Source organism: Mastomys coucha, unplaced genomic scaffold (assembly GCF_008632895.1).
Source record: "Mastomys coucha isolate ucsf_1 unplaced genomic scaffold, UCSF_Mcou_1 pScaffold5, whole genome shotgun sequence".
In the NCBI taxonomy this organism is placed as follows: Eukaryota; Metazoa; Chordata; class Mammalia; order Rodentia; family Muridae; genus Mastomys; species Mastomys coucha.
The window spans coordinates 105,970,295-105,984,396 of NW_022196911.1; the positions used below are offsets into that span (position 1 = coordinate 105,970,295).

Below are 14,102 nucleotides of genomic sequence, written 5' to 3' on the forward strand. Positions count from 1 at the left end.
AGAAAAAGAAAAGAAAAAAGAAATAAAATAAAATAAAAAACCAAAAACTAAAACAAACCCCTGTTCCCTCTCCCCTTTCCCTGCTCACCACTCCACCCCCTCCTGCTTACTGGCCCTGGCATTCCCTTACACTGAGGCATAGAACCTTCACAGGGCCAAGGGCCTCTCCTCCTATTGATGACCAACTCGGCCCTCCTCTGCTATAATATGCTGCTGGAGCCATTAGTCCCACCATATGTACTCTTTGGTTGGTGTTTTAGTCCCTGGGAGCTCTGAGGGTACTAGTTAGTTCACATTGTTGTTTGTCCTAAGGGGCTGCAAATCCTTCAGTTCCTTGGGTTCTTTCTCTAGCTCCTTCACTGGGGACCCTGTACTCAGTCCAATGGGTGGCTGTGAGCCTCTACTTCTGTATTAGTTGGGTACTGTCAGAGCTTCTCAGGAGACAACTATATCAGGCTCCACTCACCCAGCACTTGTTGGTATCCACAATAGTGTCTAGATTTGATGACTGAATATGAGAAGGATTCCCAGGTGGAGCAATCTCTGAATTGTCCTTCCTTTAGTCTCTGCTCCATAGTTAGACACTCCTTCATTGCTAGTGGGACTGCAAGCTGGTACAACCACTCTGGAAATCAGTTTGGCAGTTCCTCTGGAAATTGGACATAGTACTACTACCAGAGGACCCAGCTATACCACTCCTGGGTATATACCCAGAAGATACTCCGACATGTAATAAGGACACATGCTCCACTATGTTCATAGCAGCCTTATTTATAATAGCCAGAAACTGGAAACAACCCAAATGTCCCTCAACAGAAGAATGGATACAGAAAATGTGGTACATCTACACAATGGAGTACTACTCAGCTATTAAAAACAATGAATTTATGAAATTCTTGGGGAAATGGATGGACCTGGAGAATATCATCTTGAGTGAGGTAACCCAATCACAAAAGAACAAACACGATATGCACTCTCTGATAAGTGGGTATTAGCCCAGAAGATCAGAATACAGGAAGAACAACCCACAAACCATAAGAAACTCAAGAAGAAGGAAGACCAAAGTGTGGATACTTCGTTCCTTCTTAGAAGGGGGAACAAAATACCCATCTAAGGAGTTGCAGAGACTAACTATGGAGCAGAGACTAAAGGGGATGACATTCTTTTGCTGAGTTACCTCGAGGAATCAGTGTGCTTTCGTGGACCTCTGTCTTATAGACATGGCTGGTGCTTTCTAAGCAGAGCTGACTCTGTCAGGTTGGGTTTTTTGTTTTGTTTTGTTTTGTTTTTTTTTTTTGTTTTTGTTTTTTGTTTTTTTGGCAAAGACTGTGAGAAAGTCCTTATACCCAGATTCACTGATCTTGAATCTCATTTTCTCTTTGACCTAATTCTCAACTCTTTTTTATATTTTATGTTGCAACAATCATGATTATTTTATGACATATCTGAAAGCTTATCTAATGGATAATATTTGATTCTGTTTTATCTAAAAGGTTTCAAAAACCATTTAAACTGGCAACTACATAGAGTTTATATTCATAATGAAACATGTCCTAGGCTCAACGGTGGTTTCCCAAATACATTCTGGCCCACTCCCCTTGAGCTTATAAACAGGTCTTCATTTGGAAAAAGACTCTTTGTGGAGGAAAATAAGTTAAGGTTCTTGAGAAGAGATTATCTTGGGTTATGAAGATGGGTCGTGAATTTAATGACAAGTGTCTTAGAAGGGAAAGATAGAAGAAGAGACATGCCTACACAGACAGGAGAGGAGACAGGTGCACAGAGAGGCAGAAGGGGAGACATGTCCACACAGACAGGAGAGGAGACATGTCCACACAGACAGGAGAGGAGACATGTCCACACAGACAGGAGAGGAGACATGTCTACCCAGACAGGAGAGGAGACATGTCTACCCAGACAGGAGAGGAGACATGTCCACACAGACAGGAGAGGAGACATGTCCACACAGACAGGAGACGAGACATGTCCACACAGACAGGAGAGGAGACATGTCCACACAGACAGGAGAGGAGAAAGGTGCACATAGGGATAGATGATAGCAGAGATATGGCCACGAAGCCCATTGTAGGGTGATGGCCAGAGCATGTGTGATGCTATCAGCTCTTAGAAGTTGGAAGAGGCAAGATTCAAGTCTCCCTGGAGCCACTGGAGGGAGGCTACTGCCTGGCTCCCAGGCTGCATCAGTCCAGAGCAGTAGGGAGGCAAGAGTTCTACATCCAGATCAATGGGCAACAGGAAGAGAATGTGAGCCATTAGGTCTGGTTTGAACCTCTGAGACCTTAAAGCTCATCCACTAGTGATGCCCCCAACAAGGCCACAAATCCTAACAGTAACATTCTGCGTAGACCTACGGGGCCATTTTTATTCAAACCACCACAGGCCCTATGCAGAGACAACTGAAGCTGTAGGGGTAGCCTGGGTCAGTGGGGCAGCTACTCATAAGAAACTGTGAATTGGCTGATGGCTCTAGAAGGGGCTGTTCAGGCCAGTCTTACTGGCTGTATAAACTAATGCTGTGTTTGCTTGTTTGAGACATTTATTTATTTATTTATTCATTTATTTATTTATTTATCTATCTATTTATCTATTCATCTATTTGCTATATAGCACAGGTTCTCCTTGAACTTGTGATCCTCCGGCCTCAGACTCCTGAGTGCATAGGCTACATGCATGTGTATCATGTTCAACCTCAGACCAGTCTGTTCAGTAGGGAACTAATTACATAAATGGCACTACGTGTTCATGGTTTTAGTGCTGACAGTTATTATAGGTTGGATACCCCTAACTGAAAGACCTGAAACCCAAGGTGCTCCAAGACCTGCAAAGTTTTGAGTGTTGCTAGGACAGTACAGCGGAGACCTCGTCTGTAACTAAAGTCATATGGCAGAACATGAGCAAACCAGGGGGAGTTCTGATCATATGGTGCAAAATTACCTTCAGGCTTTGTGCACAGGACACAGGGGTAACTGAGCCACCTATTGTGTATGGACATGTGCCCATCCCCTACATTTTCCATTATATGTATATAAGATTCTCCACTCCTCAAATGTCCAAAACTCCAAGTGTTTTCAGCCTTGAGCATTTGGAATTAGTTAGGCATTCCCAAATCACCAGTGTCCAGCAGAGAAATGAAAAGACAATGGTCTTTGAAAATTCTGTTATAGAACACAAATTCTTCATAAACTTCATAAGGAGAAACACGTCTTTGTTATTGTTTCCTTTTTTCTAAATTAATAGTTTTTAATTTACTTTACATCCCAATTGCATCTTCCTCCCAGTCTCTCTCTTTTCCCTCCCTTCCCCTCCCCATTGTTTCTAAATATTATGTTTTTATTAAGAGAGGAAGTGGTGTGGTATGTGCAACCCATCCAACCACAGCGTCTGTTAGCCTTGGACATTGTTATTACTTTAGATTTAATTTTTAATGTTTTTATGTGTATAAACATTGGCCTATATGTATTTATGTGCACCTGGTGAGTGGTATCTTTGGAGGAGTCTCTAGAACTGGAGTTATAGATGGTTATAAGCCACCATGTCAGTGCTAGGAATTGAACCCTGGCCCTCTGGAAAAACATCCCGTGCATTAAGTACTGAGCCAGAGCTCCAACCCCGAGGATTAGCAGTATAAGAGAAACACGAAGAGCCAGTCTTGAGCTTCTGACTTCGAAGGAGGGGCAGCTAGAAGCAAGCCTTTCAGTCTACCCACACAAATAGATTGAAGGAGTAAGGGGAGAGGAGTTATTTTACCTCATGGAAGGATCTAGGTTGCCTTATCTAGGAGACGGGGAGGCTGAGATGGTTCGAAGAAGAGAAGCGAGAGGCCTCTGGCTCTTGTTGGTCTGTGGAAAGGATGAAAGCAGGCAAGCTCTGGAGAGCAAGAATAGGGACAGGAAGGGCCGAGACAGGCAGGGGGGCCGTGGTGAGCAAGGACAGAGTCAGGCCAAAGGCTGCTTCTACAGTGACTTGCTAGCTCTCTCCTCCGAGGCGTGGCTTCCTGAGCCTCTACTTTTGTTTCCTGGTCTTGCTTGAGCTACCCTGAATTGTATTTCTGACTCCCGAAACCAAGGTATCCTGATGAATGCAAGGAGCACTTTGCAAGTATAATGAACTATTTCCTAAGAGCCGAACATATGCTCAGAATGCAAATTTGCATCATTTAAGGGAAATGTGGATCCTACCTGAACTCAGTGGGATACAGTGACCCCAGTTAAAAATCCCTTGCAATGAAACTTTGGTTAATATAAGAGGCTAGATTTGATTACAGAATCGGGGTCACTCAGTCTGACTCTTTCCTCAGTGCTCAGGGGAGCACGGGATGTAGAAATAAGCATCACTGGTGGTGCGTAATTCTTCTCAGGGTAAGAAAGGCCGTGAGCAGAGCTGTGCGAACAGATCTGCACCTTTCCTACAGGACCTGGGACTTTTCTGCTGTTAAATTAAAAAAGGACCAGAAAGCTACATATGGCCATCTCACCTGCTGAAACTGAGACCCCCCCCTCCCGGGGCATGTGACTAGGTAGGCCGGGAGAGATGATCTGTTCCTCTGTGTAGATTTTACGTTGGTCAGCATCATCAAAAATGTTTATCTATGACCCAAATGCTGGTGATTAAAACAGGCTCATTGTGTGAGAGCTGTGCTTTGCTTAGCTATGCTTCTCCTTGGTGTATGGCTTGGGCTTAGTGCTGGAGTGTGAGCAAGGCAAGGGGGATCTAGCTTGGGTTTGAGCCCCAGGATGGTAAAATAAATCCAGACCACCATGCTTTTTATAACTCAGGCATGTGCATTTATGCTGTCATGTGTGAGCGTGTGTGTATGCGTGTGTGTGTGTGTGTGTGTGTGTGTGTGTGTGTGTGTGCATGAGAGAGAAAGAGACAGGCAGAGACAGACAGACAGACAGGTACACACACACACACACACACACACACACACATTCATGTATGTGCATGTGTAAATGTACATATGAATACAGAGGCCAGAAGTCAACATTAGGTATCTTCCTCAATTGCTTTCCACTTCTTCTTCTTCTTTTTTTTTTTAATGACAGGTTCTCTGAATGAACCTGGAGCTCACCCATTTGTCCACACTGGCCAGCCAGAAAGTTCCAGGGAGTCCCCCTTGTCTCCGCCTCCCCAGTGTTAAAATTACAGGCATGCACCACTGAGCCGAATGAGCTTGTGCAGCGGGGTCCTCTCCCCACCTCGGCATCTCCCTGACCCCTTTGCCAGCATGTCTGTATTTTTCTGGGTTTATTATAGGCACAGGGCTTCTTGGGAACCGCAGTTCCTCATTGCTTTGTTTCCTGTGGCTCTACGAATTTATTATCTGGCTTATTACTAGTGAATCCAATAAAACAGGCCCTTGCTGGGACTCTGTTGGGTCTCTTGTTGCTTCAGCCAAATTCTCCTGGCTGCCCCCAGGGCTTGGCCCCTAAAGCCAGGCTCTATGGGTGGAAAGTCTTGGACACTGGCCTCTCCCCGAAGCCCTCAAACTCAGTTCTGGCCCAATTTCCCACTTTCAGCCATGGGACATTGTGCCAAGCGACGGCCCAAACAGCTAAGTGTTTTTTCCATACTGTGGTTTTCATCAGGCACATACATGAGTGCCTGCCCATAATAACAGGTAGTAATTTGTGCCCAGTAACTTCTGCTCCACTAAAGCCACAGCTGTTTAGAATGGTAACCCCACTGGGCTTTAAGCCATACACAGGCATACTTCAGCAGAATCCGCAGCTTCTCATCAGCTTCCAGCTTAATGAATAATCACAAGAAAAATATAGGTGGGCACCTGCCAAGGGGCAGGGCAGGGACCGCCTTGGCAAAGTCAAAGCCCTGTGTTTCCCATTTTTATTTCATGCAAGGCTTCTTGGCTGCTCTTCCTAAGAAAGCATAAGATGCTAAAGAAATTCCCTCATCTTAGCAAATGACACCTTCTCAACTTTCCTCTCGCCTCCATCTCAGGTCTGAACTTGATTTCCTTCAGGCTCCTACCATAGGAAACGAACCCAGATCCAAACCTCACATTGGCTCATCGGGGTGGTTTTACTTTAGACTTTTGTAGGAATCAGCAAGTCCTAGGTGGGGGTGACTTCACAGTTGGGATCTATTTTATCCAAAGGCCTTTTCGGTAGGAGATCAGATTAAGCTACTGATAGCCTTACGTCCTGGTGTCATCTGTCCACAATTACGCATTCCACAGATATTTACTTGGGATCTACTCCATGGCAAAACTTGAAACAGATGTATGGGGGGGGGTTGGCGATTGGGGGTAAGCTTTCAGTGCCCAAGAGCAAGTGGCCATGCATCTTCATGCCTCACTCCAAGCTCCAAGAAGGGATGGTTGGGCATAGCAGAGGATCATGCAAAACCTTGTGGCATATGTGGGTAGAAGGTACACAGCCACAGAGGAACCAGTGAGAGTGTTGTCAGAGAATACATTCCTGAAGAGTCCAGGCAGTGGCCTCTGGACATCAAAGGGGAGCTGGTAGTTACAGACATGACTCTGGAGCCACCTCTGAGGACAAAGCCTGGTATGGCTAGCTGCACGCCTGACTCTGGGCAGCTATATATCATATTCTCATCCTGTTTCCTCCACTCACTAGTCTAAACAGTAGCTCGGTGTTCACTTCTCATCGCTGTCTTAGGAACCATCACAAACCCAATAGCTTAGACACCTCCCCTCCCTACTTCATCTCCCAGTCCTGGAGGGCATAGGTCAGGCTCTCAGTGGATGACCTGCATGAACTGAGGTTAAGGTCCTGATTGATCTGAATTCGTGTTTGGAGGCGCTTGGGAGTATGGAGTGGGTGGGGTATAACCTCTGTTGTCAGACCCATTCCTGTTGAGAGCAGAATTTGTTTCCTGGTGCTGTAGGACCTAAATTTCTATCTTCTTGCTGCAGTATCCAACTTGGACTCTTAAAGGTTATTCGTATTCCCTGCCAAATGATCTCCATCCCCTTCAAGTCAGGAGTACCAGCCAAACTCCCTGGTTTCCTCCTTGTTCATAAACTCAAAGGATCTGGAGTTAGGGATGTATGTGCTCAGACCAGCCCCGTCAGAGAGCTCTCCTGTCGTGGACATCTGCAAAATATATTTACAGTGGATACACAATGGAATTGGACTGAGTTACTGGAATAGGTGTGCGTGTGTGTGTGTGTTTGTGCATGTGTGTGTGTTTGTGCATGTGTGTGTGTGTGTGCATGTGTGTATGCATGTGTGTGTGTATGTGTGTGCATGTGTGTGCTAGTATGTGCATGTGTATGTGCATGTATGTGTATGTGTGTGTGTGTGTGTGTATGTATGTATGTGCATATACCAGGGCTGGAAATCTTGGGAAGCCATTTAGGAAATCTACTGAACCTTGAGACCCTAGCAATCAAGTGTATGTGAAGTAACTGGCTTAAAGCTAGCATGCTTCAGGTAGGAGGATTTGCACATGTAAAAACAGCCACTTAAGTTTCCAGGATCATTGAGAAAATGGTTGAGGTGAGAGAAGATGGCCAGGGACTGGAAGCAATGGTATGGTTTCTGGCTCTTGACCAAGGGTCTTCATTTCGATCTGTTTAGAAGCAGGATGTGCCACCCTCCTTGGATGGCCACCACTGATTCTTCTCCTGATTTAGCTCTTTATTGAGGCAGTGAGTCAGGGTACACTGAACTGGCTTTCTGGAGTAACTCATCCAGAAACCATCTGCCTGTGGCTTCTGATTCTGATCAGAATAGAGCAGCCTCAGGTCTCAGAAACCACCAAGATAATAGCTTTTCCCAAACCAGCCCAGCCAGGCTCTAATTAAGACGGATGGAAATGAATCCCCACTCTGGTTGCTCACCACGCATAGGCCATGGCTTGGGAGCATTCCCACATTCTGGGAGGCCATTTCTCTCTCAGCCAAGCATTGCTGGAAGAGTACTCAGACAAAAGCTAAGGTCCTACTGGCTCTGGGAGAAAGGTCACCCACCTCCTGTGACTGCGCGTCTGGACTTTTGTCCATCCCGAAGGCTGAACTGCTCTTGAGAAATAGATGTTACAAATGGTCTGGAGTAGTCACGAGGTAAGCCAGAAAGACCTACTGAGACACTGAGGAGGAAAGCAGAATGGAGGGGCACTGCTCATTGCAAGCGCCGTGGGAGGAGAGAGCTAATCCGTTGAGATTCCTAGGCTAGACAGTTCTTATTTCCAGCAGAACTTTTTCCTCTCCTCTCCTGGCCTTTTCTCCCTATTTTCCTCTTCTCTGCCTTGTTTCTGGATCTCCTCAGAGCTTCCCCCAGAAGAACTTCAGCCAACTTACTCCTCTTGAACAACTGTCATTTTTGAAAAGCTGCCCAGTCTCTTTGCTGTGACTTCTAAAGAGAGACTTTGGGCCAGGGCTTCTTTCTGTGACAACGGGGAGGTAGGAGAGGGAAATGGTAGAAGCCTGAGATGGAGATACAACAAGCATCCACACACATTTCTGAGAGACCTTGAATCAGTGATTGCCGGCCAGTATCACCGTCCTGACATGGGAGGAAGACAGGAAGGAAAGCAGGGAGCGGAGAACTCATGCTTGTATCCATCCCTGCTGCTGGAGTTGCTACAGAAAAGAGGTATGGCCCTATTTGACCTTGACCACCAAGACCAGAGGATTATAGAAGAGCTGACCAAAAATATGTGGGCAAAAGGCCAGGACAAGCTTTCCAGTTTTGACATGTCTGTCCAAGAGCAGATGTCTGGCTGGGACAGCTGAGGACCACAGACGATGTTCCAAGACCAGAGTGCCAGCATAGCTCCAGATGTGAGTGGTGACCTGGGGTCCAGGTAAGCCTCACTCACTCTCACCATCGCTGGTTAAGAACTAACAACAAAAGCTGCATGGTTCTGCCTCGTTAGCTTGCGGCCTGAAAGAATGATGTTGACATTTCCCTATCCCTTGCCTTTTTGATATTCCAGACAGGTGCCAGAGGTGTCATCAAGGTTGATGGAGCCTGGCACTGGCTTCCTCGCTGTGATCAGCAGCTGACAGCCTGACAGTGACACTTTCCCTGATTACATTTTAAACTTGGACTGCACCACACTTGGTTGCATTTCGAATGAGAGAGCGAGGCAGGCAGTACATTAAGAAAGAACTGTCTTATAAGGAGGTTTGCCCAGTCTTTAGGATCAGAGGACACATAGCCAGCCTACTAGACACACAGCATCACTTCCTCCACATTTCAACCTAACTAAAATACTGACATCCAATGAACTGACATCGCTTGAGAATTGAAACATTACAGGACAGGGCACAAACTCCATTTGGTACTGTGTGAAATCCAAAAGGAATGTTCAGGAGTGGGGAGTGGAAGGAGCCATGACATGCCTCTCCTTATTGAAAGTTAGCTCCAGTTGTCATTTCTTAGTGTGGTAGCAAAAAATAAAAAAATAAAAATAAAAATCACTCGGACTAATAACGTTCCCTTCCAGGCAAGGGATGAAGAAAGATGATTTGGCTATGTTATTACCTGTTTCTCCTACTGTGGTAGATGGTTTGCTGATAGGTTTGTTTTTGGATAGCAATTAATGTTAGGTAATTATTGACAGGGAAGCACCACTTAAATATCACTAGCTTTTAAATGCTTGCAGGGTCATGGCTGCAAGCAAGGACTTGTCTGTGCAAGACGCAAACAATTGCCTAGGCCATTCATTATTTCTCCTTTGCAGCTCATTCTAAATATCTGCTTGGGGGATCTGGATGCTTCCTTGCTCCTGAGCCAAGACTCTTGGGGTCCATGAATACATTCACACGTCCTCATAGTCATCAGGATCCGTGCTTCAGTAAGGGATGGTGTGATTACAGTAGAAATTTTCATAAATCATCCCAGCCAATAAGTCTTTTGAGTTCCATGTATTTGGAGACAGGCTCTCACGTAACCCTGGTCTCAAACTCAGCAAGTAGATGGGGATGACCTTGGATTTCTGCTTTTCCTCCTTCTACCTCATGGGGGGGGGAGGGTCAGGATTACAGATGTGCACCTGGTTTACGGGATTCTGCCAACTGAACCAGGGTTTCATGAATGCCAGGCCAGCCCTCTACCAACTGAGCTATACTCTTGGCGGCTTGCATTTTTAACATGTAACTGTTTTAAGGTGCAACTGTAACCCATTTTCTTGTTGACATCACCCTGTTGATGTTTACAGGACTCTTCAGGTGGAGGGAATGCTTTTTCTGTCTCAAAGACACTATTATATACAGCTTCAACTTTCATGTCACCCATAGACTTTGCCTAGGAAACAACTACTTTTGGTGATCTGCTAAAGACAAATAACAAGGTCCCCAGCCCCCACTGATCCCCTGTTAAATGACCAACATTCCTGGGCAGTAAATTGTGTGTGTGTGTGTGTGTGTGTGTGTGTATACACATTGCTAGAAGCAAGCTTCAAATCAATTACTCAGCTTGGTGAGGAAGATTTTTGCCTTTCTCCCCAAATATTTCCCTGGAATTTCCACCAGGGCCCAAGTAACATAGGGAAATTTAAAGCGACAAAAATGAGGCTAGGCAAACATACATCTACATTTACAATAACAAGCAACTTTGCCCATAGCCTGTAATTCTGTGGATAATTTTTCTAAGGGCAAATTTCCTAATTCACTGATCCATACTGTTCCCACATTATTGATGAAATTAAGGTAATATTGAAAGTGACAGCACTTGAGAAGCAATCTTCAGCTGCCTTTTTATGGCTTGCAATTAGCAATAGAGTTGAGAACCACTTTCTAATATAAAAATCACCCGCCATAGAGGTTGCAAATGAAAGTCACTGTAGCGATTTCAGCCAATAAGTTTCAACTTCCTTCTCTTCATTTGCGGAAGTTCTCCCTCCCCCGTACCCCCCTCATGTTTTAATCCCACTGATTAATGAGAAAACAGTTACATTGGGCTAGCAACTGAGTTTCAACTGAGATTTAGGGCCTTCTCATCTTCCCGAGGGACTCTAAACCCTGACACCTCATTCTGAAATCTCTGTATTAACAGATGGGTGCGGCATGAACAGGGAACCCCGGATTCAAGTGACAGACAAGCTCTGGACTTTGAAAGAGTCCTTACTTCATATGAAGGCTTTCTGCTCTAGGCTGGGGGACCTCCCAGCAACTGCTACCTCGCCATCTCCAACACACTCTTGTGAAAACGCTTTAACTTATCCTAGATACTTTATCCAACATACTCTTGTAAAAACACTCTTAGATTTATCCTGAAAACTTTAATATTTAGCTCCAGTCTTTGCTTTCAGTTTACAAAAATTCCTAGGCCTCTAGCCCCCGCCTCACCCCCGCCCCTTTCTCCCCAGAAGTCTCAGCTCAAATCATCACAATAATAAAAGATGATAAACTGCCTTCAGTTCGGAACATTGGCCAAAAAACTGACAGGCCCTGTTTAATGAGCAATAACAGAGATTGGCTATATCAGAGAGCTGAGAGTTTGACTGATGCTCCAACTGACCTCTTTGGTCTCCAACCCCGAGCAGAGGGACAGGGATAGGGAAAAAAACTGGGTCTTTGCGGGGGTGGGGGGGTATGGCAGTCAGGTCTGACCAAAGAGCAGAGATGAGCTGTCAGCCTTGCTCTCTGTTTGCAAAGTTCATTCTGGAAAACACCAGGCCCACAGCAGCTGTTCACAGCAGGACAGAGAGAAAAGAGCCCGAGAAAGCATTGGGACCAGGAAAGTGACTGGATAGAGAACCCAGGAACTCAAGGGGGGTGCCTAGGAGCATTTCTTTGCTCAGAAATTGTTTCTCTTATTAAGGTCTAAGGTCTGCTACAGCTGGTGGGGGTCCAGATGGGGATAGAAGCCTCGTGCCAGGCTGTGACGGCAGGGTGAAGCTCCCACAGCCCAGGGTAGGAGTGGTCATGGGTAGCCAGGGCCTGGAGGGTCATGCTAGGGAGCCCGGCGCCTGGGGTCCCTCGGCAGGGTCCTCACCTGTTCCAGCGGGCCACCTTCCTCCGGTAATATCGCAGCGCCTCCTGGCTGGCCAGAAGCCAGTCTTCGGGTCCCAGGAGAGGCGGATCCTCCAGGACTTGGTAGAGCGAGTGGGCAAAGAGGGCCTGCAGCTTAGAGCGCGGGGCAGGGTGGCCGTGGCTGGGATGCTCAACCCGAGGCAAGGCTCCCGAAAAGTTGTGCGAGGCTGTACCAGGGTCCCGGGAGGCTGTGGCTGAGTGTAGAGACGCGGAGGGGGCGCGGCCGGAGCACGGGCAGCTAGCGGGGCGCTCGCCCCGCCGGAGCTGGCGCTGCACTTGCGGCCAGAGGTGGAAGTAGAGGTCGGCGGAGAAGAGCGCGCCCAGGAGCAGCAGGGCCAGCAGGCGGTCCCTGCGCAGCCCGGGCATGGCCCAAGCGGACACCCGGGAAACACTTGGGGTGCAGACGGAAGAAGCTCCTGGAGTGCGGATGAGGCTGGAATGCTCACCCAGGGGATTAGCTCCTCCTGGCTGGGTGTCTTTCCTGAACTTGGGGACAGCGTGCAGGAAGCTCACAGTGTTGACAGCGTCGTCTTTTCTCGCCCAGTAGAGACGCGGGTTTGGGGTTCCCTAGCTACCCGGTTGTTATTTGAGTCTCTTTGCCTTGTGACCCCTCCGCCAGGGACCGCTCAGGTGGAGAGGTCCCGTGGTATGAGTGCTGGCTCTGGTGGCCGGGTAGGGGCGATCACTGGAAGGAGCGCAAAGGAGCTCTCGCCCCCTAGGAGGGGGTTGGAGAGACTGCGTAGCCCCGGGCGTCTCTTCCAAGGCTGCTGTCGCTCCGCAGCTGCTGAGACAGCTCCAGCGGCTCCTCCTGCAGGCGGCAGGAACTCCTGTGCCCCGGGCTGGCGGGAGCGGAGGGAATGGAGAGTTGACGAAGCAGGGGCGCCTTGGGGCGAGCTTGTCTTTGCGCCTAGACTCCTAGAGGCAGAGGTAACGCCGAGCCTCCCCGCTGCCTGGCTTGGCCTGGTGCCGGCACCTCCGCCCACTCTTAGCTGGCACCTGCCTCTGGCGTAGCTTGCCAGCCAAACTCCCAATCCCTCTGCTGCTGGCTCTGCCCTTCCACCTTGTCATCAATCCTCTCCTCCTCCTGTCCCCTCCTCTTTGCCCCGGGCCTCCCACTTTCCCTGCTCAGGGCTCTTCAGACACATCCTGTGAGCCCAAGCGAGGTGGGCTTGAGCCTTTTATTTCCATTTTTAGTTTTTAGAAAAAAAGAAAGAGACAATGCAAACCCTTAAAAGCGTTTCTTCTGTATGCTTTGCCAGATGTGTGTCTGGGGGATTTGGATTTCATTTCTCAGCATACTCGCTGCAGGGCATACACTGGATTCATAGCAACTACGCATCCAGCACGTAGTAGGCACTTGCTCGGAAAACACCCATGTGGTGCAGAAAAATAGCTTGCCCTTTAAAAGTAAGAGCCCCCACTCCCTTAACCTAGAACCTGGGTGATTTCCTGTTTGGATGGAGTTTTGACTCCAAATCTGCCAGTACTTTGAAAAGAGGAAATGGCAGGGCGGGAGGGGCCCCAAATGACCCCACTCCGAACTCTTGAATGTAGCTTGGTGTGAAAGTAGTCCACCCAAATGAATCACTGTAGGACCCGCTTACTTAGGCTTTCTCCCGATATCCTGTGAGGTCATTTGCACTTCTGCACCCCGTGTCCCTTCCTTCTGAGGTGCAGGGGAGGGCAGCCCTGAAATCTTGGCTTTCTCTGTTTTATAATCTGGGAGTACTGTAAATGCGAGTCTGCCTGGAGAGGTGGCCCCACCCTGGAGAATGTTCAAGAAAAGACTTTTTTTTTTCCAGATGTTGCCTGCCTGGGCAGCAAAGCGCCTATGATGCTAATTTTATTGGTTAAGGATCTCCAGGCTCTTGCTAGAGTCTCCATTCTGAGACACTGTAGCTTGTGAATTAACATTGGAGTTTTCCCTGCCGTTGGTCAACTGTTTCATGTGGCATCTGCCGTCCTCTCATCTTTAGACAAAAGTGTGTCTGTGTGTGTGTAAATGCGTTTGCATGTGCATGTGGGTGCCTGGGGAGGTCAGAGGTCAACCTTGAGTGTTATTTCCCAGGAGCCTCTGATCCACACTGAGGCTTTTGAGGCAGGTTCTTCCTCT

The 14,102-nt window shown here is 47.5% G+C and overlaps 1 protein-coding gene across 1 annotated transcript in view; it reads right to left on the minus strand.

Annotated features, from left to right (window-relative positions):
- The window catches only part of Fam20a (FAM20A golgi associated secretory pathway pseudokinase), a 50,936-nt gene extending 37,856 nt beyond the window's left edge, over positions 1 to 13,080 (minus strand). The window contains exon 1 of the mRNA XM_031350465.1: positions 11,952 to 13,080. Within this exon, the coding sequence (XP_031206325.1) occupies positions 11,952 to 12,355 (404 nt within the window). The 5' untranslated portion in view covers positions 12,356 to 13,080. The remainder of the gene's footprint in view (positions 1 to 11,951) is intronic.
- Between the last annotated feature and the right edge of the window lie 1,022 nt (positions 13,081 to 14,102).